Source organism: Bufo gargarizans, chromosome 4 (assembly GCF_014858855.1).
Source record: "Bufo gargarizans isolate SCDJY-AF-19 chromosome 4, ASM1485885v1, whole genome shotgun sequence".
Taxonomy (NCBI): Eukaryota; Metazoa; Chordata; class Amphibia; order Anura; family Bufonidae; genus Bufo; species Bufo gargarizans.
The window spans coordinates 307805967-307833942 of NC_058083.1; the positions used below are offsets into that span (position 1 = coordinate 307805967).

At 43.5% G+C, this 27976-nt stretch overlaps 1 protein-coding gene across 2 annotated transcripts in view; it reads right to left on the reverse strand.

The window, feature by feature from the left end:
• Window positions 1-27976, reverse strand: part of LOC122935798 (myosin-11-like) — a 67368-nt gene that overhangs the window by 31194 nt on the left and 8198 nt on the right. For both annotated transcript variants that reach the window (XM_044291689.1, XM_044291690.1), the window contains exons 6-9: window positions 20825-20979; window positions 18622-18784; window positions 11026-11184; window positions 2293-2460 (exon numbers count right to left, since the gene is read on the reverse strand). In XM_044291689.1, the coding sequence (XP_044147624.1) occupies window positions 2293-2460; window positions 11026-11184; window positions 18622-18784; window positions 20825-20979 (645 nt within the window). The remainder of the gene's footprint in view (window positions 1-2292; window positions 2461-11025; window positions 11185-18621; window positions 18785-20824; window positions 20980-27976) is intronic.

Sequence of the window (27976 nt, forward strand, 5' to 3'; positions counted from 1 at the left end):
CTACAGCACCCGGCCCCTTCAACAGTGAACTCCACAGTTCCCCACCCCTAACACCCCCCCCCCCCCCCCACAGTGCCCCACTACTTTAAAATCGGACCTTCGCAGCATCCCATCACCTTTATTTTGACCTTCACAACAGTCTGCCCCTTAACAGTGAGTTTCACAGCACCCTACTCCCTTGACAGTTACCTCCTCAGGGGCCCGCCCCCTTAACAGTGACCTCACAGTACCCTGCTGCTTTAACAGTGACCTCCACAGCAGTTGCCCCTTTAATAATGGCCCCTGCCCCCTTAACAGTGACCTCCAAAGTGTCCGCCCCTTTAACAGTAACCTCCACAGCGCCTTGCCCCTTTAACAGTAACATCCACAGTGCCCGCCTCTTTAACAGTGACCTGCACAGCGCCCGTCTTTTTAACAGTGACCTCCACAGTTCCTGCCCCTTTAACAGTGATCTCCACAGTGCCCGCCTATTTAAAAGTGACCTCCACAGTGCCCATCCCTTTAACAGTGACCTCCACAGTGCCCGCCTATTTAAAAGTGACCTCCACAGTGCCCACCCCTTTAACAGTGACCTCCACAGTTCCTGCCCCTTTAACAGTGATCTCCACAGTGCCCGCCTATTTAAAAGTGACCTCCACAGTGCCTCACCCTTTAACAGTGACCTCCACAGTGCCCGCCCCTTTAACAGTGACCTCCACAGTGCCCTACGCCTTTAACAGTGACCTCCACAGCGCCCTACCCCTTCAATGCTAGGGCTACACAATGACATGTGTCGCGCGACATTTTGTCTCAACAACTTTTATAAAGATAGGCTATGGTGTTGCACTGCAACATGTGACATGCTGCGACTGTGACACGACAGTTACAAAAAAAGCCATCCAAGATGGATGCATGTAGCAGCGTAGTTGAGCCCAATATGTCGTGCGACTTATTGTTGTCCTGTAGCCCTAGCCTAAAGCTGACCTACAGCAGTGAAGAAAAATGGATAGGTTGTTATGGAAACCTGGAGTAAGGCTTATATTGGCTAATGCGGGTCATTTTTAGGGAATATCTCAGGAACGGTAAGTCCTAGAGAGCTAAGATCCGGTCTAAAACCTTACCAGACACCTGATGTACAGTACCTGTGTACCAAATTTGGTGAAGATCGGTTCAGTCGTTTGGTTACGCATAAAGAATAGCAGACAGACGTCCATACAGACAGAAACTCATTTTTATATATATATGCGATATATTCATGAATAGGGATGAGCGAACTTTACAAGTTCGGCGATCAGGCAGAGGAGGAATCCCGTTATGGAACTGCATAACGGAAACCAGACTGATCCGTTATGCTGCCCATAGACTTCTATTATGACGGGATGCAAAACGGAATGCCTCTTAAAGGCTTCCGTTTTGCCTTCCGTCATAGAATTTCATTCTGTATATATAATGGAATCCATAATGGGACTCCTCCACACCCCGAACGCCGAACCTGTAAAGTTCAGGTTCACTCATCCCTATTCATGACCTAATGGAACCACACCATGAATGATCAGAGAGAGATACGGATCTGGTCAGGTTACTCAACCACCCTCACTTTCAGATTCTGTGCAATCTAAACAGTTTGGAGATATGGAGCTCGTAGTGAGAGCAGGCTGAGAACATTTTCTCTTTCATCACCTGAAAAGTACAGTCATTTACTGACCAAACCCAGCTCAGCTTCTGCATTCGAGCATTGGAATAATACTATGCAATGTCACAAGTAAGGCTACTTTCACACTAGCGTTCGGAGCGGGTCCGTCTGATGTTTCATCAGACGGATCCGCTCCTATAATGCAGACGTTTGCATCCGTTCAGAACGGATCCGTCTGCATTATAACTTAGAAAAATTTCCAAGTGTGAAAGTAGCCTGAGCGGATCCGTTCAGACTTTACATTGAAAGTCAATGGGGGACGGATCCGCTTGAAGATTGAGCCATATGGTGTCATCTTCAAGCGGATCCGTCCCCATTGACTTCCATTATAAGTCTGGACGGATCCGCTCGCCTCCGCACGGCCAGGCGGACACCCGAACGTTCAGGTGTCCGCTCACTGAGCGGAGCGGAGGCTGAGCGCTGGCAGACGGATGCATTCTCAGTGGATCCGCCTCCAATGAGAATGCATTAGGGCCAGGCGGCTGCGTTCAGGGCCGCTTGTGAGCCCGTTCAAACGGAGCTCACGAGCGGACAGCAGAACGCAGGTGTGAAAGTAGCCTAACCAAATACAGTGATTTGATACAAAATATTTAATGACTTCTATCTTAACAGTTCATTACCTGGGTTTGCAAAGAAGATATGTGGTCAACTAGCAGTGTCTTATCTCTCCTAAATTCTGTGTTTATTTGCTCCTCCTTGACTAACATGGCTTGTATCTCTGCAATCTGGCTGCTTAATGTATTGGTTCTCAAATCTTGTAAATCATTCCCACTAAGCACCAGGTCAATCTAGAAGAACAAAAGATAGTACAGTAATCAAGCAATTGTTTTCATTTTTTTATTGTCGCGTTCCAAGTGCTATCACATTTTTTGTTTGTTAACGTAGCCGTATGAGGGCTATTTCTTTTCACCAGACAAATTGTCGTTTTTAAAGGAAATCTGTCACCAGTTTTTGGCTCCTAGGTTCTAACAGCTCCAGCGCACGTCAATGCGCCCTGATATTCATGAGCTCACGGCTCTCCCCACCCACCATGAGCTCACGAATATGGGGACTCGTTCAGCATGCGCTCAAGCTGTTTCGCACAGAATTTTAGCAAAACGACTGGGTCAATTAAACAAAGTTACCCAGCATTTTGCTAAGGGGATCTGTCACTTGTTTATGTTGCCTTTAGTTAGGACATCATAAAACCGGTCACAGATTCCCTTTAATGGCACCATTCTGGGATACACATAACTTATTTATTAACTCTTTCTTGGGGGAAGGGAAAAATAATCTATACCGGCATTAAGTTTTTACTTTGTAAATTTTAAAACATTTACTTTGCAGCATAAATAACATGATAACTTTATTACAGAAATACCAAATACATATAGGGGGTCATTTATTATCCAAAAATGTGCCTATATTAGGCTACTTTCACACTAGCGTTCGGGTGTCCGCTTGTGAGCTCCGTTTGAAGGGGCTCACAAGCGGCCCCGAATGCATCCGTCCAGCCCTAATGCATTCTGAGTGGACGCGAATCCTCTCAGAATGCATCAGTCTGGCAGCGTTCAGCCTCCTCTCCGCTCAGCAAGCGGACACCTGAACGCTGCTTGCAGCGTTCGGGTGTCCGCCTGGCCGTGCGGAGGCAAACGGATCCATCCAGACTTACAATGTAAGTCAATGGGGACGGATCCGTTTGAAGATGACACACTATGGCTCAATTTTCAAACGGATCCGTCCCCCATTGACTTTCAATGTAAAGTCTGGACGGATCCGTCTGAGGCTACTTTTACACTTCAAATTTTTTTTACACTATAATGCAGACGGATTCGTTCTGAACGGATCCACCGTCTGCATTATATGAGCGGATCCATCTCAGACGGATCCACTCTGAACGCAAGTGTGAAAGTAGCCTTAGGCGTATTTCTGGCTCGGATTGCGGCGCAAAGGTTATTTGCTCTGCAATCTGCAGCCTTTCCCCACTCACACCAGGCCTAAAAAAGTGAGCAGGGCCATGCAGGCAGGCCTGTCTCATTCATCATTTTCTACGCCTGTTTTAGGTGTAGAAAAGGCTTTAAACGTAAGCCAGTTAGAAAGCTGTGTTACATTTAGACTGGCGCTGGATGGGCTGAAGTAATGTAGAGGCCGACGCCTTTTCATAACTTCGGCAGATCCACCACCAGATATAGGGGTTCCTAAGACAGGTGTCTAAAAGGCCGGTCTTAATAAATGACCCCCATAGTATTTTTTTTTACCTTTTCATCAGTATCATAACACTTTTTGATAACTTTTTATTCCATTTTGTTGGAAGCGAATATGCAAAAAATAGTAATCGTGGCAGTTTATTATTTTTCTTTTTTTTACAGTGTACTGTTCACCATTACATAATAATTCTATAGTGCCGGCTGTTACGGATGCTATGATATCAAACATGTGGAGGATATTTTTTTTTTGCTACTTTTTTTCATTGAAAACATTTTTTTTTGTGGAAAAATATGTATTATTTAACTTAACTTACTAAAACGTTACTTCACTTTTATTTTACGATTTATTAGTCCCACAAGGGGACTTTCACAGGTAATCTTCTGATCGTATCGCTTGTACAGTACACTGTACTACTGACAGGCACTATCAGATATGCAGCCTGATAGGCATACACTGAGGGCAGGCTTGGGGCCTTTATTAGGTCCCCGGCTGCCATACTAAGACACTAGCACCCTGCAATCTCATTCATGGAGTGCCGATGCCTGAGAGGGTGAGCCTCTTCCCACTAAACCACTTAGATGCAGCGGCTGCTATTAACCACAAACTCTAACCGGCCTGGATTGGTGCTTTTGCTGATATGGGCTGTTAGAGCAGGAGCCCAGTTGTCATCTGTGCAATGTTGAGATCCGCTTAGACTAAGCTGCCATAAAAAGGTGACAGCCTAGTCTCAGGCCGCTTTAGTGACCAACGTAAGGAGGTGTATTGGCGGTGGCTAAGTTGTTAATAGCAACTTGTACTGTACATTGCTCAGAGGATATGGGTATGATATTGTACACATGCATTTGGTGGCTTTCTCAAACCATGTGACCAGGATACAATGCTTTCCATATCACAAGCTCTCACTGAAAGTGACCTTCTGGTCCAGAAACAAAATTTGATATGTGATGGAGAATTATATAAAATTATTTGGTGTCCTCCTTTTTTGCAACTCTGCTTTGGGTTCACCATCTTAGGGCCCCCTCTGTGTTGTCAAAAAATGTCTTCTAGCTTCTTAGACTACCTGTTGGCAGTTTGAAAGAATCTTGCATTTGCTACTGGATAAATGAGTGTCTCAGCACATTGTCCATCTTTCGTGTCCCCCTACAGCGGCCCTGGAACTGATGATTGGATGGTGTTTGGGAACACAAAGGAGCAACACAGTACTAAGGCCGCCAGAGCTCATTCATCCAGGAGCAGTGTCTCAGACTACTGATAGATAGACTATGAAGCTGACAGACAATTTGTGACAACACAGAGGGGACCCTAAACCACCGGATCCATGGCAGAGTGTCACAAAAGGAGGGCACTTTGTAAGATTATACCCTGTTCGTCATCAGACATCAGATTTTTGTCACTGGACCATAGGGTCGCTGTAAGTCCTTGACTCTGTACTCTATTTTAATTGTGATAATTATATTTCTTGCATGATCTTTTGTGGGTCTGAATCACGCACAGTGTATGTACTGTATGTAATTACACTGCTGATACCTGTCACGTATACACAGGAAACTATAGCAACGGTGTTATTTGAGGAGACCTACAAAAGCACTGCATTAAGTAACCTGAGGAATCTTTCCAACAAAGCAAATGATGTAGCTTATTCCCAATATCTTGGGAATAAAGGATTCTGTTTCAATAATTTTTATGGGATTTTTTTTACATATTAATGTACATTGCATAGATGTATTCAAAATGAAATAGCCAGTCAGGCAGTTTGTACAGACAAACAACTGCAGTTTCAAAATGTGAACACAATAAACCACAATATCAACTAAATGATCAGTGCGCCGTCCTGAAGCCTATGCAGTTGAGTATTTCAGTGCTTACATGAAGGGTGTGTTGTCCACAGTTGCCATATTTTATCCACCTTGGTGTTATAATATACACTGTAGGAGAGTAGTTTTTGATAAGTGTATGTGTTATTAAGTGTCGCCACCACCTCCTTTAAGTTCAGGGGTTTAGGCTCTTTCCAGTGCCGCCGCACCACCAATTTCTTAATCACTAAAACATGACCCACTATAGTTTGGGCTGATACAGGAAAAGAGTCTATATCCCAAAAAAAGCAAAGCCAACCCCGGAGAAGGGTCCACTCTGTAACGCAATACTTCACATAGTAAAGAGAATACAGCGTTCCATTAGGGAAGGAGGACGGGGCATCACCAAAGGGTGTGGTATAGCGTTCCTCTCTGACCACAGAGTCTCCAGCAATAAGGTGAGGAGTTTGGAAAGATAGTGTGTAGCCTATTGGGCGTATAGTACCAGCGCAAAAGAGTTTTCATAGCTGCCTCATAGTGGGTTGTACACCTACATGTTCTGGAGGAAAAGAGAGTGGCTTTATTCCCTAGTAGAGGTGATTTTAAAAAGAGCTATGATATCTGTATTGAAAGAGGGAAGAGTTTTATTTAAAGGGATTCTGTCACCTCTCATAACACAAATTCAGATTTTAAACCGGTCATGCTCCACAGATTACCTTGAATCGGCTTTGCTGTTCTATACTGTAATCCGTCCAGTAGTTTTGCTGAAAAACGACTTTTATAATTATGCTAATTAATCCTGAAGGTGCCCAGAGGGGCGTTATGTTCCACTTTGTGTGCCTAGTAACGCCCCCCTGCAGTGCCCAAAACGCCTTCCTCCTGAATCCCTAACTGCCCCCAGCGTCTTATCCCTCTCCTCCCCCTCCCTGACGCCCAAACTAAGTCTCGCGCAGACGCAGTACCCACTGAGGGCTGTGCCAGTGCGATTTGCTGGAGACTGAGTGCAGGAGCTTCATCATCGTCACTGGGCATGCGCCGAGTCCAGTGACGTCCGATGCTCGCTCTTCCCTCAGTCTCCAGCAAATCGCACTGGCGCAGCCCTCAGTGGGTACTGCGTCTGCGCGAGACTTAGCTTGGCCGTCAGGGAGGGGGAGGAGAGGGATGAGACGCTGTGGGCGGTTAGGGATTCAGGAGGAAGGCGTTTTGGGCACTGCAGGGGGCGTTACTGGGCACACAAAGTGGAACATAACGCCCCTCTGGGCACCTTCAGGATTAATTAGCATAATTATAAAAGTCGTTTTTCAGCAAAACTACTGGACGGATTACAGTATAGAACAGCAAAGCCGATTCAAGGTAATCTGTGGAGCATGACTGGTTTAAAATCTGAATTTGTGTTATGAGAGGTGACAGAATCCCTTTAAACATGTGAGCAGAGGTCTCATCCGCAAATATCTGTAAAAGTCCCTGTGTGGAATTCCATAAGTCTTGTGCAAATCCATAAAGGACTGCAGTGTCCCTTGAGAGTACAATTGCTGGACCGTGTCTACCATTAATATTTCCAAGGAAGAGTGGAATTTACACCATAGGTTTATGGAGTGCTGTACTATGTCTGACCTACCAGGGTTCATGCATGAATCCAATGCAGAGGTAATCAGTAAGGCTCTAAGATCTTGGGCTGGAGTTACGCTTTGTTCTATGGGATCCCAATGTTTATCTGTAGTTCTTGCCCTCAAAATAGAGAGGTTGGTAGCTATATAGTAATGGCGGAGGCACGGTAGTCCCAGCCCTCCCTTCCGGGTCATCAGGGTGTGTGAGATTTTAGGTTTCTTGTTCCCCCAAATAAATTTATTGATAAGCTGTCTAGCTTTCTGAAAAAAATCTGGTGGGTAGGGGCAAGGGAACCGTACGGAAAATGTACAGCACTTTAGGCAAGGTAAACATTTGGAAGGTAGCTATTCTTCCCACCCAGGAAAATGTTATGTTTTGCAAAGGTGTATAAGTCTTGTTCAATTGTTTTCAGGAGTGATTTGTAATTGGCGGAATATAGCATTGATCGGGTCTTAGTGAGGTGATATTGTATCTCAGTTTCCTGCCAGTCTAGATGAAAGATGGATTTCATTAAAGGGAACCTGTTATCAACATTATGCTGCCCATACTAATGGAAGCATAAAGTAGAGACAGGTGAGTTGATTTCAGAGGTCTGTAATTTATAAGTTACAAGTAAGTGGTTGCAGAGAACCAACATCCCAATCATTGCAGACTGGGCCTGGAGAAGAGTCCCGGACACCTGAGAAGAGTCCTGGTTATTCATGAAGTCCTGTTCTCCTGCCACCTGCTGATGGCTGACAGGCTTCTACCTAGTTTTCTCCCTTTCTCTCTAGGAGAGAACTGCCAATCATCAGCAGATGGACGAGGAGAGCAGGAGATTATGTATAACCAGGACTCTTCTCAGGTAGATTTGACTCTTTTCAAGGCCCAGGCTGTAATGTCCTCATGGTGGGAGGATTTCAAACCTTGTAGCATACGATTGAGTGCTTGTTCAGACACTGGAGAGTGGGAGGCAGGTAGTGCTGTTAAGGCATCTACTATATCGCCAGTTGCCCCTTCGTCTGGGGAGGAAGTGTCCTCTGAGCTGATGGAGCCCTGAGGGCTCCGAGTGTCCCATGCCCTGTCCCGAGCTGTGGAGGTCAGTCATAGATGATAGTCATGCGCCGGGCCCAGTATCATGGCGCGCCTCCTGCTCCAGTTCATGAGTTGTGAGGTCAGTACCGACTGATGACAGGGAGGAAGTTGGTGTGACCCCGTGTATAAACACATTAGAGGTTGCACTCACCGGAAGTGCAGCCTCCAATGAGGAGCAGAGTGAGGAGCACTGTCTCAGGTCAGAGTCCAGCTTGTGCAGCGTCCTGCGAGTTTTCCCAATCTCAGCGGGATGCAGGTAGGCAAAGGGCTAAAGTGCTGCGTCTGTGTACCCTAATCAAGGGTGTAAGCGTTGGGCTGGTGGCTTAAATCGGTGCTGGGTGCAGGAGCGCTGAAGTAATGCGGCCATCTTCCTCCAGTGCCTGGCCACGCCCCCCAGGAATAAAGGATTCTCTGATATGAATTATGACTAGTTGTTGCCTCTTAAGGTGCCTACATACCTTAGACAGGTGTTGGAAACACTTGTTTCAAACCCATTCATACACATGTATGCTTGGTTTAGGGAAGCATGCATGTGTTTTCAATAGGGAGAGGGAAATAAATCACTGCCAGATTCCTCTGGCGGCTGCTTATCTCCACTGAGAACAAAGAATAGGGCTTGTTGAATTCCAACTGCCCAGGGAGAGTCTGGGAAACCCATATATATTGGCCAGTTCTTCTGAATTTGGTGGGTTTGGTCTACATTTGTCTAAAGCAGGGGTCTGGGGGCCGCATTGTCACATTGCTCTATTTCAAGGAGCTGCAAAAAAAAAGGTTAATCAGCGCTCGTTGGCATCAGTATGACTCTTCTGTGTCAGGGACCATGCTACAGGAACTTGTTAAAAATATTTTTACTGGGAAACCCCTTTAAGTGGCGACATTTCCTTCCTGCCTCCTATTCACAAATGAGCGCTTTCCTTTACTGCAGAGCGCTCACTGGTTCTTACTCACTGGTTCTTAAATATGCAAATTATTATAAAAAGTTCCCCGTTTTGTGTTGGATCGTTTTATTATATAATATGTATAGTTTCACCTGAATAGGGTGATAATGGTAATGATTTTGGTTGGTGTGGGTGTTTTTTTTTTTCCTCCAATGTATTTTATTATTTTTCTTTTACCTTATTTTTTTTAAATAGATTTCTGCTACAAAAAGACCTTCGGGGGACACTGACTTTTTTATTTAGCATATTTTCCTTTTTTTGTATTTGAAAATATATTTTTGCCACATAATCTGTCCCCCAAGAGGTCATAAAAAGATCGTTGGGGGACAGTGAACAATTTTATTTTGCACTTTTTAGTTTTTATTGCTTTCTATTACTTTTTTATTTTATATATTTACTTTTGTATTTTATTAATTTACTTATTTTTTTTTTTTTTTGCAGCACTGTATGTCCCCCAAGAGGTCTTAAAAAGACTAAAGTGTATGGCCACCTTTAGATATTAGTTTTCCTGTACTTAACCCCTGGTCAAGAAGCATCAAAACATGGTGACTGTAGAACAATTACAGCATTTTACCAATATGTATGGATGGTCTCAGTTTCAAAGGTTCTTTAGACTTAGTATTACTAGATATACTTACTATTGCTAGATTACTAGATATACTGGATATTCAGGTGGGCAGTGTTAATGGGGAGAGTTTTACATCTACATATTCAGTTGGACACAGTTAATGGGAGAGATTTACTAAGCAAAATACTTTAGAATCTGTTCACAAATCACTTAAAACAGTGGAGTACATAGCAAGTGGCAGCATTTTCTTATGAGTGTCTTGAGAAAGAGGTGTGAAATGCAACAAATGTATCAAAGCTGTGTGCAAAATATTGGTACCAAGCTACGCCAGCCATTTCTAAAAATGGGTTGTGCCATGAAAAATATTCTACAGTTTTCAAACTAGCGTCTGGCTCTGAATACTTTTGTAATTGCTTGTAATTAAAAATTTTGTATAGCCACTGAGTTATTCAATAAAATTTATCTGTATAGCACCACCTGCTGTTTCTTATTTTCCTCATGCCTCTGTCCATCTTTCTGAGGTGGATGCACATGCTCAGTTCCACCCTTCAACTGCCACCAGCCATATCTTCTGTTAGAAGCTGTGACAGTTAAAAGCATGCCCTCTCAGCAAGGACATGCCCCCAAAGTTTTCACCTTAAAATAAATTTAGCAGAGCAATTAGAGCAATGAATGGTGAGATCTCTGGATCCATCTGAGGTACAGGCCTGGTTCTAGCTTTGTTAGAAAGAGACTATACTATAGGTCTGAGTTAGGTTTTCTACCCTAATCATGAGATAACCCCTTTATTACAGGGCAATATATTGTTGGTTTTGATGCAGCAGATTTGGAGTTTTGTAATCTAATTTACGATATCAAACGGTGTATTTAACCTAATTTTATATGAAACATTTAGCTTTTTCCATGCTTTTTGAGACTCTAAACTGGTGGATATTTTCTCCTTGACAACGAAATGACTGATTTCTCTATTAATAATTTGGGACATTTTCTGATATATTTGAGCTTCATGGATGAAAGGTTGCTTGGTTCTTTCTCTGTAGTTTTCCTTCAATAGCAGCTAGCTTGCCTGGCCATTAAAAGGGTTGCGCATACCTCCCAACAGAGACACTTGGCAGGTGTAGTGTTATCAGTTGTCTATCAGAATGATACAAGAAATCAGTTAGTTGTTACAAATGTAAACCTTACCTGTCCCATCAAATCCTTGAAATGCTCCTTCTCCTTCTTGAGAAGAACTTGCTGCAGTTGTACCTGCTTGATAAGTTGCTCTTCTTTGTCCTTGACATGTAGAAGTTGAGCAACGTTAGTAGAGCTGTGGGTATAGTTGTCTTCTTTAAGTGCTTTCTGCTGGAATAAGCAATGTTTTTTTTAAATTTACATCCCTATCTAAATCACAAACAGTACTGATCTTGGGAGCCCCTAGTCATGACTTGAGACTTTGGCTCCCCCCATCAAGTAAGCCACAGATTAAGTGTACCTGTACTGTACTTTAGCAAAACTTTTCATATTGTCTCTTGTAGTGACATAGCAAAGCTTTTGATGGGTGGGTGTCCAAGTGCTTAGACCCCAATAGATCACCATCAGCAAGGAAGAGAGACAGTACTCTGTGTGAGCGCTTTTTTCTCCTTGTTCTAACACTTGTTAAGGGTCTCGGCACTTGGACCCCCACCGATCAAAACCTTTGTTTTGTTACTAGGACATGTCAAAAGTTCTGTCACCCGGACCAAGCCTACCCTACCAGGCATATAGCCTGGTAGGGCTGATGACGCTGACAAAAGCCATATCTTTCTTTCTCATGTTGGCGGTCCGGTGTTGAAGAAAAATAAATGTTAAAAACTATGCAAATTAGGTATTCGAGAACTTGGAGGCGGGATTATGCCATCTGAGCACTGCTTCAACGATGCCCCTTCCTAATGCTGGCCTTCTCCACTTAATCATGCCCCCATGCCTTTTGATTGACACCGCTAGACCCTCTGAAATCCAGTGTCTGCGCACTCGCCTCCTTAACGACGCATGCGCAGAGGATCTTTTCCTTCCTTCCCGGCTTGTGAATATGTCTAATGCGCACGCACCTCCACTTCTGGGTTCAGTGATGTGACAGAGTGTGCGCACTAGACATATTCACAAGCCGGGAAGGAAGGAAAAGATCCTGTGCACATGCGCCATTAAGGAAGAAAGTGCACAGATGCTGGATCTCAGCACTAACGCTGTCAAGCAAAATACATGGGGGTGTGATCAAGTGGAGAAGGCCAGGATTAGGAATGAACGGGGGCATCGCTGAAGCACTGCTCGGACGGCATAATCCCGCCTCCGAGTGCTTGAATACCTAATTTGCATATTGTCTTGTATGGCTTTAAAATATCTGCCTACTCTTACAAAATAAATGGCTTTAAAGACATTGGAATTATATGAAAATGTGGTCCTTAAGATTGGAGATCCCCTAGTGCTCAATTGATTGGGCATTTGGGCTTAAAGGGCTTCTGTCAGCCCACTAAACCGTTTTTTTTTTTTTTTGGTTAATATTAATCTCTACACTGCAAGTTCCCTGTACATATGCTAAATATTCATTTTTGTTCAGTAGATTTTGTTAAAAATCAAGTTTTATAATATGTAAATTACCTTGCTACCAGCAAGTAGGGCGGCTACTTGCTGGTAGCAGCCGCATCCTCCTCTCATCATGACGCCCCCTCCGCCGTTTGATTGACAGGGCCAGGGAACGGGTTCGTTCTCTGCTGGCCCTGTTTGAATTCAAAATATCGCGCCTGCGCCGTACCTTTCTTTAATCGGTGCAGGCGCACTGAGAGGCGGCCGCTCTCCCGGCCGCTCCATCCTCAATGCGCCTGCGCCGGGTGTAGATGTGACGTCATCGGCGCAGGCGCACTGAGAGGCGGCCGCTCTGTCGGCCGCTCCATCCTCAATGCGCCTGCGCCGATGACGTCACATCTACACCCGGCGCAGGCGCATTGAGGATGGAGCGGCCGAGAGAGCGGCCGCCTCTCAGTGCGCCTGCGCCGATTAAAGACAGGTACGGCGCAAACAGGGCCAGCAGAGAACGATCCCGTTCCCTGGCCCTGTCAATCAAACGGCGGAGGGGGCGTCATAATGAGAGGAGGATGCGGCTGCTACCAGCAAGTAGCCGCCCTACTTGCTGGTAGCAAGGTAATTTACATATTATAAAACTTTATTTTTAACAAAATCTACTGAACAAAAATGAATATTTAGCATATGTACAGGGAGCTTGCAGTGTAGGGATTAATATTAACCAAAAAAAAAAAAACGGTTTAGTGGGCTGACAGAAGCCCTTTAAGGCCTGAATTTAAAGGAGTATCCCACAAAAACTATTCATCACCTATCCTAAACAACAGATCACTGGGACCCCTAGTGATTCCAAAGGGGTCACCAAGTCCCTCTTAGAATGGAGTGTTAGTGCTCACGTCAGTCCCCAAGAAGTGAATGGAGTGGTGGACCAACATGCACAATTAATACTGCTTAATTTAGAAAGGGGATTTGGGGACCCCTCATTCTCAGGATCACAGGAAGTTGTAGTGGGTCAGACTCACTATGATCTGAAAGTTATCACTATCCTGTGGACAGGTGATAAATAGTTTTCATGGCATAACCCCTTTAATAGATCCTATTTAGACTAGAACCTTCAGAATCACAGGTGCATATCCATAAAACAAACATAATTATAAACACCATTATACATACAAACAATGGAGCTAAGAAATGGGGGTCATTCTAAATAAAAGTGGTACAATACCGACTATAAATGAGTCAATGGAAGCTCTTAGCGCACATATTTGATCAAACGTGTGTCGGGCCCATCTACCAGGCGTCAAGGTGGCTTTCCCTTCAATAGATCAACACTAAGTAAAAAAAAAAAACATGCTAACCTTTTACATACTGTATATGTAGCCACAATCTTGAATTCAACACATGGGGTAATTTATCATTCCCACCATGCCAGTTTCCTGGCAAAAAAAAGTCGCAAACATTTACCACTTGTACAGGTGGCATTTCTCCGCAGCCCTCGACACTTTCCTGGAAAGGGCGCATGATGAGAGCAGGGTCAATGGGCTGCAGATTTGTCCTCTTTTACACCAGTTTTCTGACATAAAAGATGGCTGAAATCTATGCCAGCTTGGGGGGGCAATTTGCCCTGAAATTTGTAGGCCAAAAGCCCAGGAGTGGTAAGATTGTTAGTGTAGGTCCTGACTGATAGAAGCCACCTTTTTGTTGGTAAATTGGGCCCAACATATTCTTGATCAAAGATATGCGCAAAGAACTTCTAATTTTCATATAGTAAGTATAATGCTGTTTACATTTATTCTAGTTTTCAATGTTTGCATGCGTCTTAGCACATGGCAGTGTGCTGCTACTTGTTGTCCTTGTTTGCTTTTGCATTGCAGCCACAGTAATGTGCACCTGAACTCTCTTTTTATATATAGTTTGGAGGTGCTGGTCTAACTCACTTTTAGATTTCAGTTTAGGCACATGGACTGCCAGAGGATGGACCCAATTTACGATGAGGAGTACTCCTTTTCATAAATTAGGTACAGCCTCCGGCAGCGCAGGGAATATCATAGTCCAACCGTTCTATGATAAATTCCCTCCACTGAATTTAGCAAGTGTAAGAACGACACGAGCTTGGTTATTTTCACTCCTATTTATATCCAACAACAGAACCCCTTTATCACAAATTATTCTTGTCCCCCCCAAGGCCTAAAATGCATGCTCTCACTATACTGTGCATATTAATAGAAAAATAGAAACAGAGAAAATGTGAACATGAACCAAAGTGTATAATACAATGCTGACATTGGCCAGATTAAAGGGGCTCTCTGGGAATTAAGAAAATACAAATACTTAAATATTTCTTAATTATAAATATATTCCCAAATACATTTAATTTGTTATAATGGCTCATTTGGTCTAGGGAGCAATCATCAGGAGAAATAAAATGGCCGCTGTCCTATTAGTACACACTGAACCTGTCCTAATCGCATAGGAGGACAAGTTACTTCACAATACTGAGCTAAAGAGCTGCCTTATCCTCCGCTCTGCTCTGCTTGTCATAGCTGGTAAGATCTTTAGCTGAATCTCTGTAGTAATGGAGTACATGAGGAGACATGAAGTACAGAGAGGACGGACAGGACAGACTGTGGTAATGTGGGGCTGTAGTAATGGAGACTGCGTACAAGTGATGCTGCTCATTATCCACATCTCTACCTCCTCTCTGTGCTTCATGTCTCCTCATAAACTTCATTCCTACAGAGATTCAGCTGAAGATCTTATCAGCTGTATTCGGGATCATAATCCCTGACATGCAGAGCAGAGAGGAGGATGAGGCAGCTCTTTAGCTCAGTGTTGGGAAGTAACTTGTCCTGCTGTGTGGCTAGGACAGGTTTTGTGTGTACTAATAGGATTGTGGCCATTTTATTTATCCTAATGATTGCTCCCTAGAGAAAATGACTCTGAGCCATTATAACTAATAAAAGGTATTCATAATAAAGTAATATTTCTCTATTTTCATTTTCTTAATACCCGGTGAAAAAGAAGGCCATGGTGCTCACAGAAACACTATTGCCTTCTCGAACAGCTGATTGGCAGGGGTCAGACCCCCACCGATCAGATGCTGATGACCTATCCTCATGTCTGTTTCAGAAACTATTTGCATTCCCCATGCAAAAGCAATTTTGAGGCATCTTTTAATATACTTCTGTGTTGTGTTATTCCTCCATTATTCCTGCTTGTAGTGATGAATAAAGGTACAACCAGGAGTTGCCGGTAGATGTCCCTGCGCAGTGGCAGCAATGATTGGATAGTGTCAGACTGTGCAAGGACACTCCCCCAACTGGTAACACTCAGTTGTACCTTTATTCATAAACCTCTAGCAGGAATAAAAGAGGAATGGTACAGCATAGCATTATAAGAATAAATTCTCCAGAATTGTTAATATAGCAGAACACAAGTAGTTACTGAAACCGAAATGTCTGGAATGGATATTACTATAGTCACTGCAACTGCCTATGTGGCTAAGGTATGTTCGAAGAAACCAGGCGCCTGGATGATTTGGAGTATTTTCCTAACAAACCTAATTGGCGTGTTATGGTCCTTCTCCATATAGAGAACTGTGGTCCTGTTCCCCAAAAATATTTGTAAATATTGTGTCTACATGTTGCAACCATTGCAGGGCAACTCCACTGGCTCCTATTGACTTCTCTAGGGCGCTGCATACAGATTAGCAAATGTGTGTGTATGTGTTGGGACCAGATAAACTGTACTCTTTTATGTCATGAATAAGGACTGACTACAGGTCGAAACACATTGACTTGTGTGGGGAGATGTCCTGCTGTGTGCCTTTTTTGGACTTTTTAAAAAATATTTGAAATAAGAAATACATGGTTTTATTCAAGACCCGAGTGCTGGACCCGCTACTTTGTTTCTATAGATAAACAGTACTAGTACAAGCCACATGTGGGCAGTGTTTAAAGCACCAGTTTTATCTAACCCCCTCCAATATCTGCCGTGCATGTACTGTACTGCAGTGATTCGCCTTTTTTTTTTCAACTTTCAAATTTTTCTGTTTACATAGCCGTTTAAGGGCTTATTTTTTTAGGAACAAATTGTGCTGTCTAATGGCACCATTTAATATTGCATACAATATAGGGTTGAATTGGGGGGGGGGGGGCGACTCAATTCTACCACAGTTTTGAGTTTCGTTTTTTACAGTGTTCACTGTGCGGTAAAACTTACCTGTTATCTTTATTCTGTGGGTCACTATGATTACAGCAATACCACATTTTTTATTTGTTTTAATACTAAAAATATAAAAATATATAATTTTTTTGTTTGCATCGCCATATTCTGACCCCCATAACTTTCTTATATTTATCTCTATGGAACTCCGTGGGGCTCATTTTTTTGTGGTAGTTTTTATTAATCCCATATTGGCGGGTGTATGACTTTTTGATCACTTGTTATTGAATTTTGTTTGGGAGGTGAAGTGACCACAAAACGTCCATTTTGATTTTTCTTTTCCGTTACGCTATTCACCATACAGTTTAAATATTATAAATTTTAATAGTATGGATGTTTTGAGACACGGTGATGCTAATGTATTCTTTTATTGCTTATTTTTTAAATGGGGAAAGGAGGTGATTTGAATTTTTATAACATTTTATTTTAAAGTACAGGTACACTTATTTATGGCTTTAAAATATCCGCCTACTCTTACAAAATAAATCAGCTTTAAATATATATTTATGCAGACTTTTATATTTTAGATTGTACGACATTGGAATATATGGAAATATTGTCCATTAGATTTCTATGATGCTGCATTATTGGAGAGTGGAGACCCCCTATTGCTCAAATTATTAGGCTTTTGGTTTCAACACCTCAATTTAAAAAGAGTACGGTATCTCACAAAAACTATTTATCACCTATCCACAGGACTGGTGATGAACATCATATTGCTGGTACCCACAACAATCCCAGGAATTAGGGGTCACCAAGTCCCCTCTTAGAATGGAGTGGTAGTGTGCATCCGTCCCAAAGAAGTGAATAGAGTGATGGGCACTACTGCTTAATTTGGAAAGGGGATTCATGGTCGTGAATGTTGCATTTTTGTTTAGCCATTCATGTAATTATCATAGATTCCAATGGAGAGAGTTGCCCATCCACCTCTTCATTCAGTCTTGGCCAACTCAGTTTGCCAAATTTAGGTTAGGAGAACCCATTTTCTTAGTAATTAGTTGTCCTAGTGGTGTGTTATTCAAGAAAGCATTTAGCTTTAGGAAAACATTGACTAAAACTCAACAATTCACAAAACATTAAAAATCCATGGCAGTTATTGAACGGTCATGTTTCAGACAGAATGCCTTTTGATTTATGGGACACTTTCATCAGAACGAGGTATTTTTTAAACTGAATATTCATAATTTTTTTTAGCACTTTTTGCTGTTTTATTTTTCACGTTCTTCTGTAGCACAGAGAGATAAAACTCCTATATACATAGGGAACCCATTACAGTTTACTGCTGCTGTGAGTGGAAGATGTAATCTACTGATAGATTGTAGAATTGGGATAGCTGTATGACATATCTATTCTTGATAGGCCTAGATATAGATGTCCACAGAAGATCATTCCATCAGTGTCATATGTGGTGCCCTAACTGAGTCATTCATCCTCTTCCCTATCTGGCCTAAGTGAATAGTCAGATTGAGAAAGTCAAGCAAGGTTGAATGCTGTAGTGAAAGTCCAAAGAGAAAGTTAAAAAACCAGGATGGGAAGTAGAATACATAGAGTGACTTCAACAAATGATATCTAAAAAACCATCCACTCATTTTTACTAGAAAACAAATAACATAGAATATTCACAAATAGGTGGTTAGTATGTGATAAAAACGTTAATGGTAGTGTCCCTTCACAATTGTCTAAGCTGAGCACTCAAAGTAATTGTGTTTGTAATTGTTTTTTGTTTTTTTTAGTTAGGACTTGCCTGTGCATTGAAGAATACACTTTTTTTGTTGTCTCAGTGATGTGACCCCCACTTATTCTCAATATTATTGGCATATCCTGTTGGCTGAATTTTGACTTTAACTCGAACATTATTAGGTTCTCTTCTCTAGAACCCCCAAAAAAATTTATATGTAAAATTCTATTGGTGCTCACCTTTAGCTTATAAAGTAGCTGAGGAGGTCTAAGTCAACTAATTAAAAGTAGGATTGTCTTTTGTGTGAAACCTGTGGTTGCATGTAAAAGAACAATAATTCTTACTATTTCCAGCTGTTTGGTAAGTTCCAGTAGTTGGGTTTGCAATGCATTGTTCTCATTGGTCAGCTCTGCACAGTCGCTCATCATTTTCTGCCTCAGGACTCGCTCCTGTTCAGACAGCAGATCTTTCTCCCGAATTTGTTGATGGAGGAAACTTATTTCATTCCTGCAAAACCATAGTCTGTGAATTTTAACACCCAATCTTCATCCATTCTGCATACCTAAAAAGGGTCATCTTAAAAACAGATCCCATTTGCCAAAAAGATTCTTTAACAAGATGTTGCCATAAGTACATTGGCCCAAATAAGTCCTAAAGATAGTGCTGGACAGGCTGTCTAGACCTCCACCAGATTTATCACAGCAGCTCAGGCTGGATGATAAATGTGGAGAAGGAATAGACACCTTTCTCTGACTCAATCCCAACTATTGGTTGGCTTACTTTGACACAGATTTTTATGGCAGAATTGTGATGCAAAATGGAGCCTCTTAGGCCTTACTTCTTTCCTACAAAGCTCTACTTCCCTTTCCACCAAGGCTCGTCCCTTTACTTTGACACAGATTTTTATGGCAGAATTGTGATGCAAAAGGGAGCATCTTAGGCCTTACCCCTTTCCTACAAAGCTCTACCTCCCTTTCCGCCAAGGTTCGTCCCCTTGTCAAGCATGTTGGAAAAAAAGTGTAGAAACCCTAGAGGCACCAAATTGCTCCACTATTAAAACAGATTTTTGGTGTGGACACATTAGCAAATATGGGCCACGGTTTGGATCCAACTCATCAACCGTGTGGTATTTTCACACTAGCGTTATTCTTTTGCGGTATTGAAATCCGGTAAAGGGTCTCAATACCAGAAAAAGACGCTTCTGTTTTGTCCCAATGCATTCTGAATGGAAAGCAATCCGTTCAGTATGCATCAGGATGTCTTCTGTTCCATCCCTTGTACGGTATGTGACCGGACAAAATAGCGCAGCTTGCTGCAGTATTTTTTTCCAGCCAAAATTCCGGAACACTACCGCACTTGCTGGATCCGGCATTAATTTCTATTGAAATGTATTAATGCCGGATCCGGTACCAAATGTTCTGGAAATTGCCGCATTCTGTTTTCCAGTCTGTGCATGCGCGTTTTTTTCTAGCTTTGAAAAAATGAAATCCTGGATCCGTTATTACGGATGATACCGGAAAGACGGATCCAGTATTTCAATGAATACATCTAACGGATCCGGGGGAAAAAGATATTCATTTGCATACGGATTTCCAGATCCAGCAGGCAGTTCCGGCGACGGAACTGCCTGCAGGATTCTAACAGTGTCGGATTCTAAAGTGTGAAAGTACCCTTATATGTACATAGAAAAGACATCTGTTAAGCAGATTGGATTGTAAATCTTATTGTGAATATAGATTTGGATCATACATTGTCCAATGCCAATATGAATGTGCCAGAACTCAGGAAAGAAAATGCTACAACAGATTGTAACCTGAAGGCATGTATACTGAAGGGATCTTTATGTATCGCTTCCAGTAAGTCTGAGGAAGAACATGTACGGTATACCAATGTGCGTTGATCTAAGGCCATCAATGAGGAGGCGATTCACGTAACATTAAAGAAGAAAGAATACACGACCCAGATACCAATTTCTTATTAGTGAAAATAGAATTGGTCTTCTGGTGACACTTCAAATTCCTGACTCCTCCTACCCATTGATCATATCTAGATCATAGGTGACCACAGTCCTGGTTCCTGGCACTCTTCTGGAATATGTACCCATTTCTGCCATGAAAAATACATTTTACATGACTTGTGCTTGATGTACTTTTACAGTGTCTGACTAACTACTCTATGAGACTTTAATATGATTATTTTGCAGTCACCCTCACATTGTAGGTCTACTGTATGTATAGACATTGCAATGAGGAGTAACTGCATGGGTCAACACTGTGCAGGTAGCATGTTCTGGATCCAATGGTCATTGACATTGATCATTAAGTTTTTGGCCATTTATAAAACACGATATAACCACAGTTGATTTTGGAGAGTTGGCAGGACTAGCTGCTGCGGCACAGGATTCTATGCTGACGATGACAGAGTCTTCTGCATGGCAGGTAGCCATTATTGTGGTTTCCAAAAAGTACATAGTTAGTTGGCCCCCTGCTACAGATTATCCTCTTATTCTAAAGTACTGTAGTTGTTAGAAGAAACACATCTGTGCACCTTAAGTCAGGTGTAAGCTGATTCTGAGTCACCGCTGTGTGTTTGATCAGCTTTTCCTCCATTTCATGCCTGGCTGAAGTCACTTTCAGCAGCTCCATTCTCTTCTGTGACAGTTGATTTTCCATCTCTTTTTGTTGCTCCATTCTTTGCTTCAGCTGTTCAAAATAAGGCAGATTGACAAACTTGACAAAACTAGACAAAAAGAAACTATTGACAAAAGACTAATCTGGCATGTCTGCAGCTAGTGCGCCGCCCATTATTCAACTGAACTAACATATATGGCTATGGACACGTACGTAGAATATAATGCAATGATTCAGCTTCTCTTCTGGACATGGCTAGGTTCAAGATCCTTGTGTCTGCCTCTCTTCTGACAAATTGTACTTGATATATTTATTATATGCTTGTGGGCAACCTGGGTGCCATATGCAGGCCATCCAGCCAAACTACAAGCACCATGACTAAGGCCGTGATCAAGGTCTATTGTTGACCAAAGCGTTTGCCAGTGGCTAAATATTATTCTCTGGATGGATAAAAAAGTTAAAAAAAATCCAAAAAAGCTTTCCAATAAATAAGCATTTAACGAAACAGAAACTAGAGTGCCGTGGTTTTCTCTTCAATTGCATGACCTTTGTATACCACTGAGCCACCACCTTCACCGCAGAGGTGTGCCGTTCAGCTCCTTTCCCATATGCAGGCTGACCTGTAGAAGGGTAGGTGTTTTACAACCAGACCCAAAGCGTTCTTATATCAAATCAATCAAAACTCTCAAAAATGACACATTAATTACCTATATCAATTAACGTATACCGTATTTTTCGCCCTATAAGACGCACCGAGGTTTTTAACCCCTTAGGGACCCATGACGTATCGGTACGGCATGTTTCCCGAATCCTTAAGGACCGAGGACGTACCGGTACGTCATGGCTTTAATTCGCGATTCCGGCGCCGCGGGGGTTAATCGGAACGGGATGCCGGCTGAAATCATTCAGCCGGCATCCCGTAACATTTGACCCCCCCGTATAGACGATCGCAGAAAACCGCAGGTCCATTCAGACCTGCGGTTTTCTGCGTTTCCGGTCCATTCGGGTGTCCTGTGACCCGATGAACCGGAAAAAGACTGCGATCGGTGGCGTAATTTTACACCACCAATCGCAGTCCGAGGATTTGAGGAGGCGGTGCTGGCCCTGGTGCTGAACACTGCTGTCCAGGGTGCTGATTGGTGCAGGGGAGAGAGGCGCGAGATTCAAACTTCCTGCGCTCCTCTCTCCCCTCCTCTTCCTGTCCAGCACCCTGACCGTGCAGCATCGTTCAGCACCAGCTCCTGTGTCCCCCTAATCGGCATCCATCACCCTCCTGCACCCATCGCCACTCAGGTAGGTTAGGGTCAGTGAGGGAGAGGCACCATTAGGAAGGGAAAGAAGGGAAAAGTTAGTTAGGAAAAAAAAAAAAAAAAGAACTTTTACACTAAACTTTTTTGATCCATCTATCAGACCCCAGAGCCCCCCCTGCCACTTGCCCCCCCCTACCAGTGGTGAATTTGATGGTGGAGCAGACGAATCTGTACGCCCAACAGTTCGTCGCTCAAAACCCAGGCTCATTTTTGGCATTTTTGGCTAGACCCGGTGGCTGGACGCCGGTCAGTGCAGCCAAAATGAGGACATTTTGGGGCCTCGTGCTGCATATGGGTCTAGTCCAAAAACCCAGTGTCAGGCAATACTGGAGTGGGGACGTCCTATACCAGACCCCACTGTACAGTATGGTCATGACACGTCCCCGGTTTGAGGCCATCCAGAAATGTCTGCATTATTCCGATAATGCAGCATGTCCACCCCGAGGTGATCCTGCCTATGACCGGCTGTATAAGATACGGCCGGTCATCGACCACTTTGGGGCCACATTTCAGCAGGCCTACGTACCTGGAAGGGAGGTCGCGGTTGATGAGTCTCTCGTTGCGTTCAAGGGGAGACTCAGTTTCCGCCAATACATTCCCACAAAGCGGGCGAGGTATGGCGTGAAGCTATACAAAATTTGTGAGAGTACCTCAGGGTACACTTACAAATTTCGTGTGTACGAGGGGCGAGATTCCCGTATTCAACCCTCAGAATGTCCCCCCCACTCTGGGTGTTAGCGGGAAACTCGTGTGGGACCTTATGCACCCACTGCTGGATAAGGGTTACCACTTGTACGTGGATAACTTTTATACCAGCATTCCCTTGTTCAGGTCCCTTGCCGCCAGATCCACGTTCGCTTGTGGGACCGTGCGGAAAAATCAGCGCGGCCTCCCTGCCCACCCCCTCCAGGTACCTATCCCCAGGGGTGAGACCCGTGCACTTACCAGTGGAAACCTGTTGCTGGTCAGGTATAAGGACAAGAGGGATGTCCTTATGCTGTCCACAATCCACGGTAACAGCACCACCCCAGTCTCTGTGCGAGGTACCACGGCAACGGTCCTCAAGCCCGATTGTATCGTCGACTACAATCGGTATATGGGAGGAGTTGATCTCTCTGATCAAGTCCTCACGCCATATAATGCCATGCGCAAAACCCGGGCATGGTACAAAAAAGTTGCGGTCTACATGGTGCAGGTTGCCATGTACAACTCTTTTGTACTATCCCGAAGCGCTGGCAGCACAGGGACATTCCTCCAATTCTATGAGGCAGTCCTCAAAGACCTGATCTTTTCGGACCGGGAAAGAGCAGGCCGGAGTACCTCGGGAACTGGAGGCGCCCGGATCGTCCCTGGCCAACACTTTCCAGGTGTGGTCCCCCATACTGGAAAGAAGGGACGAACCCAAAAAAGATGCAGAGTGTGTCACAAGAGGGGGATACGGAAGGACACCACCACTCAATGTGACACGTGCCCCGATCATCCGGGCCTCTGCGTTATCGATTGCTTCAGGGAGTATCACACTTCCATGGAGTACTAAATTTTTATAATCCCCAACAGTCCACTAGAGAACATAAAACACTATGGCTCTTAGACTTTGGAGACACAGAAACAATTTTTTTCCCCAAAAAAATATTAGTTTTAGAGCAGGCATCCTCAAACTGCGGCCCTCCAGATGTTGTAAAACTATAACTCCCAGCATGCCCAGACAACCTACAGCCATCAGCAGGGCATGGTGGGAATTGTAGTTTTACAACATCTGGAGGGCCGCAGTTTTAGGATGCCTGCTTAGTGTCTCCAAAGTCTGAGAGCCATACAGATTGGGCATCGTCGCGTGCGTAAAAGTCGTCGCTATAAAAATAACATTTGACCAAACGCCTCGAATGAACGGTGTTAAAAATATAAAACAAGAACGGTGCCAAAACACCCATTTTTGGGCAAAATTTCAATTTGAATCCCTTTTGCCGGTAATAAAGCAAGGGTTAACAGCCAAACAAAACTCAATATTTATGGCCCTGATTCTGTAGTTTGCAGAAACACCCCATATGTGGTCGTAAATGGCTATATAGCCGCACGGCAGGGCATAGAACGAAGGGAACTCCATACGGTTTCTGGAAGGCAGATTTTGATGGACAGTTTTTTTTTTGACACCATGTCCCATTAGAAGCCCCCCTGATGTAGCCTAGACTAGAAACTCCAAAAAAGTGACCCCATCTAAGAAACTACACCCCTCAAGGTATTCAAAAGTTACTTTACAAACTATGTTAACCCTTTAGGTGTTCCACAAAACTAAATAGCGAATGTAGAAACATTTTTAGAATTTAATTTTTTTGTTACATTGCCTCAAAAAAGAGTAATATAGAGCAACCAAAAATCATATTTACCCCTAAAATAGTCCCAAAACAACAACCACCTTATCCTGTAGTTTCCTAGATGGGGTCACTTTTATGGAGTTTCTACTCTAGGGGTGCATCAGGGGGCTTGAAAGGGTACATGGTGTAAATAAACCAGTCCAGCAAAATCTGCCTTCCAAAAACCATATGACGTTCCCCTCCTTCTATGTCCTGCCGTTTGGCCAAACAGTAGTTTACGACCACATATGGGGTGTTTCTGCAAACTACAGAATCAGGGCAACCCATTTTGAGTTTTGTTTGGCAGTTAACCCTTGTTTTACTCCTGGAAAAAATTGATTATATTGGAAAATTTTCCAAAAAATAGAAATTTCTAAATTGTTTCTCCATCTGCCATTAACTCTTGTGGAACACCTAAAGGGTTAACAAAGTTTGTAAACCCAGTTTTGAATACCTTGAGGGGTGTACTTTCTTAGATGGAGTCACTTTTTTGAAATTTCTATTCTAGGGGTGCAACAGGGGGCTTCAAATGGGACATGGTATAAACAAAACCAGTCCTGCAAAATCTGCCTTCCAAAACCCATATGGTGTTCCCCTCCTTCTATGTCCTCCCGTTTGGCCAAACAGTAGTTTACGACCACATATGGGGTGTTTCTGCAAACTACAGAATCAGGGCAACCCATTTTGAGTTTTGTTTGGCAGTTAACCCTTGTTTTACTCCTGGAAAAAATTGATTATATTGGAAAATTTTCCAAAAAATAGAAATTTCTAAATTGTTTCTCCATCTGCCATTAACTCTTGTGGAACACCTAAAGGGTTAACAAAGTTTGTAAACCCAGTTTTGAATACCTTGAGGGGTGTACTTTCTTAGATGGAGTCACTTTTTTGAAATTTCTATTCTAGGGGTGCAACAGGGGGCTTCAAATGGGACATGGTATAAACAAAACCAGTCCTGCAAAATCTGCCTTCCAAAACCCATATGGTGTTCCCCTCCTTCTATGTCCTGCCGTTTGGCCAAACAGTAGTTTACGACCACATATGGGGTGTTTCTGCAAACTACAGAATCAGGGCAACCCATTTTGAGTTTTGTTTGGCAGTTAACCCTTGTTTTACTCCTGGAAAAAATTGATTATATTGGAAAATTTTCCCAAAAATAGAAATTTCTAAATTGTTTCTCCATCTGCCATTAACTCTTGTGGAAGACCTAAAGGGTTAATAAAGTTTGAAAAAACAGTTTTGAATACCTTGAGGGGTGTAGTTTCTAGAATGGGGTCATTTTTGGGAGGTTTCTATTATCTAAGCCTCACAATATGACTGCAAACCTGAACTGGTCCATAAAAAGTGGGATTTTGAAGATTTCTGAAAAATTTCAAAATTTGCTTCTAAACTTCTAAGCCTTGTAACATCCCCAAAAAATAAAATATCATTCCCAAAATGCTACACACATGAAGTAGACATATGGGGAATGTAAAGCCATCACAATTTTTGGGGGTATTACTATGTATTACAGAAGTAGAGAAACTGAAACTTTGAAATTTGCTAATTTTTCAAAAAAAATGGTAAAAATTGTATTTTTTGTGTGCAAAAAAATTAACTTTTTTGACCCAATTTTAGCAGTGTCATGAAGTACAATATGTGACGAAAAAACAATCTCAGAACGGCCTGGGTAAGTCAAAGCGTTTTAAAGTTATGAGCACTTAAAGGGACACTGGTCAGATTTGCAAAAAATGGCCAAGTCCTTAAGGTGAAATAGGGCTGAGTCCTTAAGGGGTTAAGGAGGAAAAAAAAATAAAAAAAATTTGAACCAAAAGGTGTGCCTAATGGTGTTATGTGGGATCTGGGGATGGCACTGTTATGGGGGGGGTCGGTGGATGGCATTGTTATGGGGGTCTGTGGATGGCACGGTTATGGGGATCTGTGGATGGCACTGTTATGGGGATCTGTGGATGGCACTGTTAGGGGGGGTCCGTGGATGGCATTGTTATGGGGGTCTGTGGATGGCACTGTTATGGGGGGTCCGTGGATGGCATTGTTATGGGGGTCTGTGGATGGCACGGTTATGGGGATCTGTGGATGGCACGTTTATGGGGATCTGTGGATGGCACGGTTATGGGGATCTGTGGATGGCACGGTTATGGGGATCTGTGGATGGCACGGTTATGGGGATCTGTGGATGGCACGGTTATGGGGGGCACTGTGGATGGCACGGTTATGGGGGGCACTGTGGGTGGCACTGTTATTGGGGACTGTGGATGGCACTGTTATGGGGGGCACTGTGGATGGCACTGTTATTGGGGACTGTGGATGGCATTGTTATGGGGGTCTGTGGATGGCACGGTTATGGGGATCTGTGGATGGCACGGTTATGGGGATCTGTGGATGGCACGGTTATGGGGATCTGTGGATGGCACGGTTATGGGGATCTGTGGATGGCACGGTTATGGGGGGCACTGTGGATGGCACTGTTATTGGGGACTGTGGATGGCACTGTTATTGGGGACTGTGGATGGCACTGTTATGGGGGGCACTGTGGATGGAACTGTTATTGGGGACTGTGGATGGCACTGTTATGGGGGATCTGTTGATGACACATAAATAGCATTTTACGCTATGTGTCATACACAGACCCCCATAACAGTGCCATCCACAAATCCCCATAACAGTGCTATCCATAGAATGACCCCTAATAGGGATGAGGGGCCGGCATCCAGCTCTGTAATTACAGCGGGCCCGGTGCAGTCACTGTATTCTGCTACACCGGGCCCGCTCACTGTAGGAATCCTAACTGCAGGCAATGCTAACAGTAGTCTTTTATGCAGCCTGTACTTACGATTCTAACTTTCCGGCAGCCAGCAGGCAGGAGGCTGAGCTGGCGGGCGGGCGCTAAAAACGTAACTCACTATGTCACGCGCCGGCTCTCCCTTCTTCATTCATAAAGTGGGCGGAGCCGGCGCGTGACATAGTGAGTTACGTTGTCAGCGCCAGCCCACCAGCTCAGCCTCCTGCCTGCCGGAAAGTTAGTATCGTAAGTACAGGCTGCATAAAAGACTACTGTTAGCATTGCCTGCAGTTAGGATTCCTACAGTGAGCGGGCCCGGTGTAGCAGAAGACCCTGTCCAAGACCCTGATCCTGTCCAGAGGAACGCGTATTGCTGCCAGGAACGCTGATGAGAGCTGAGGTCATACAAGACCTGTGCGGTCATTTTAAATATTACAGCTGAGTGTCCTTGCTCAACCATGGGTTTACTGACCTGAACTCAGCTTTATAGGCATATATTCTTGGTAGAGATGAGCGAACCTGTCGAGGTTTGGTTTGGTCCAGGTTTCCCGAATTATTAAAAAAGCATATTCACAACATATTCCTAGATAACCCCTTTAAGGAGCACCTTATATGTGGTTATACTATATTGA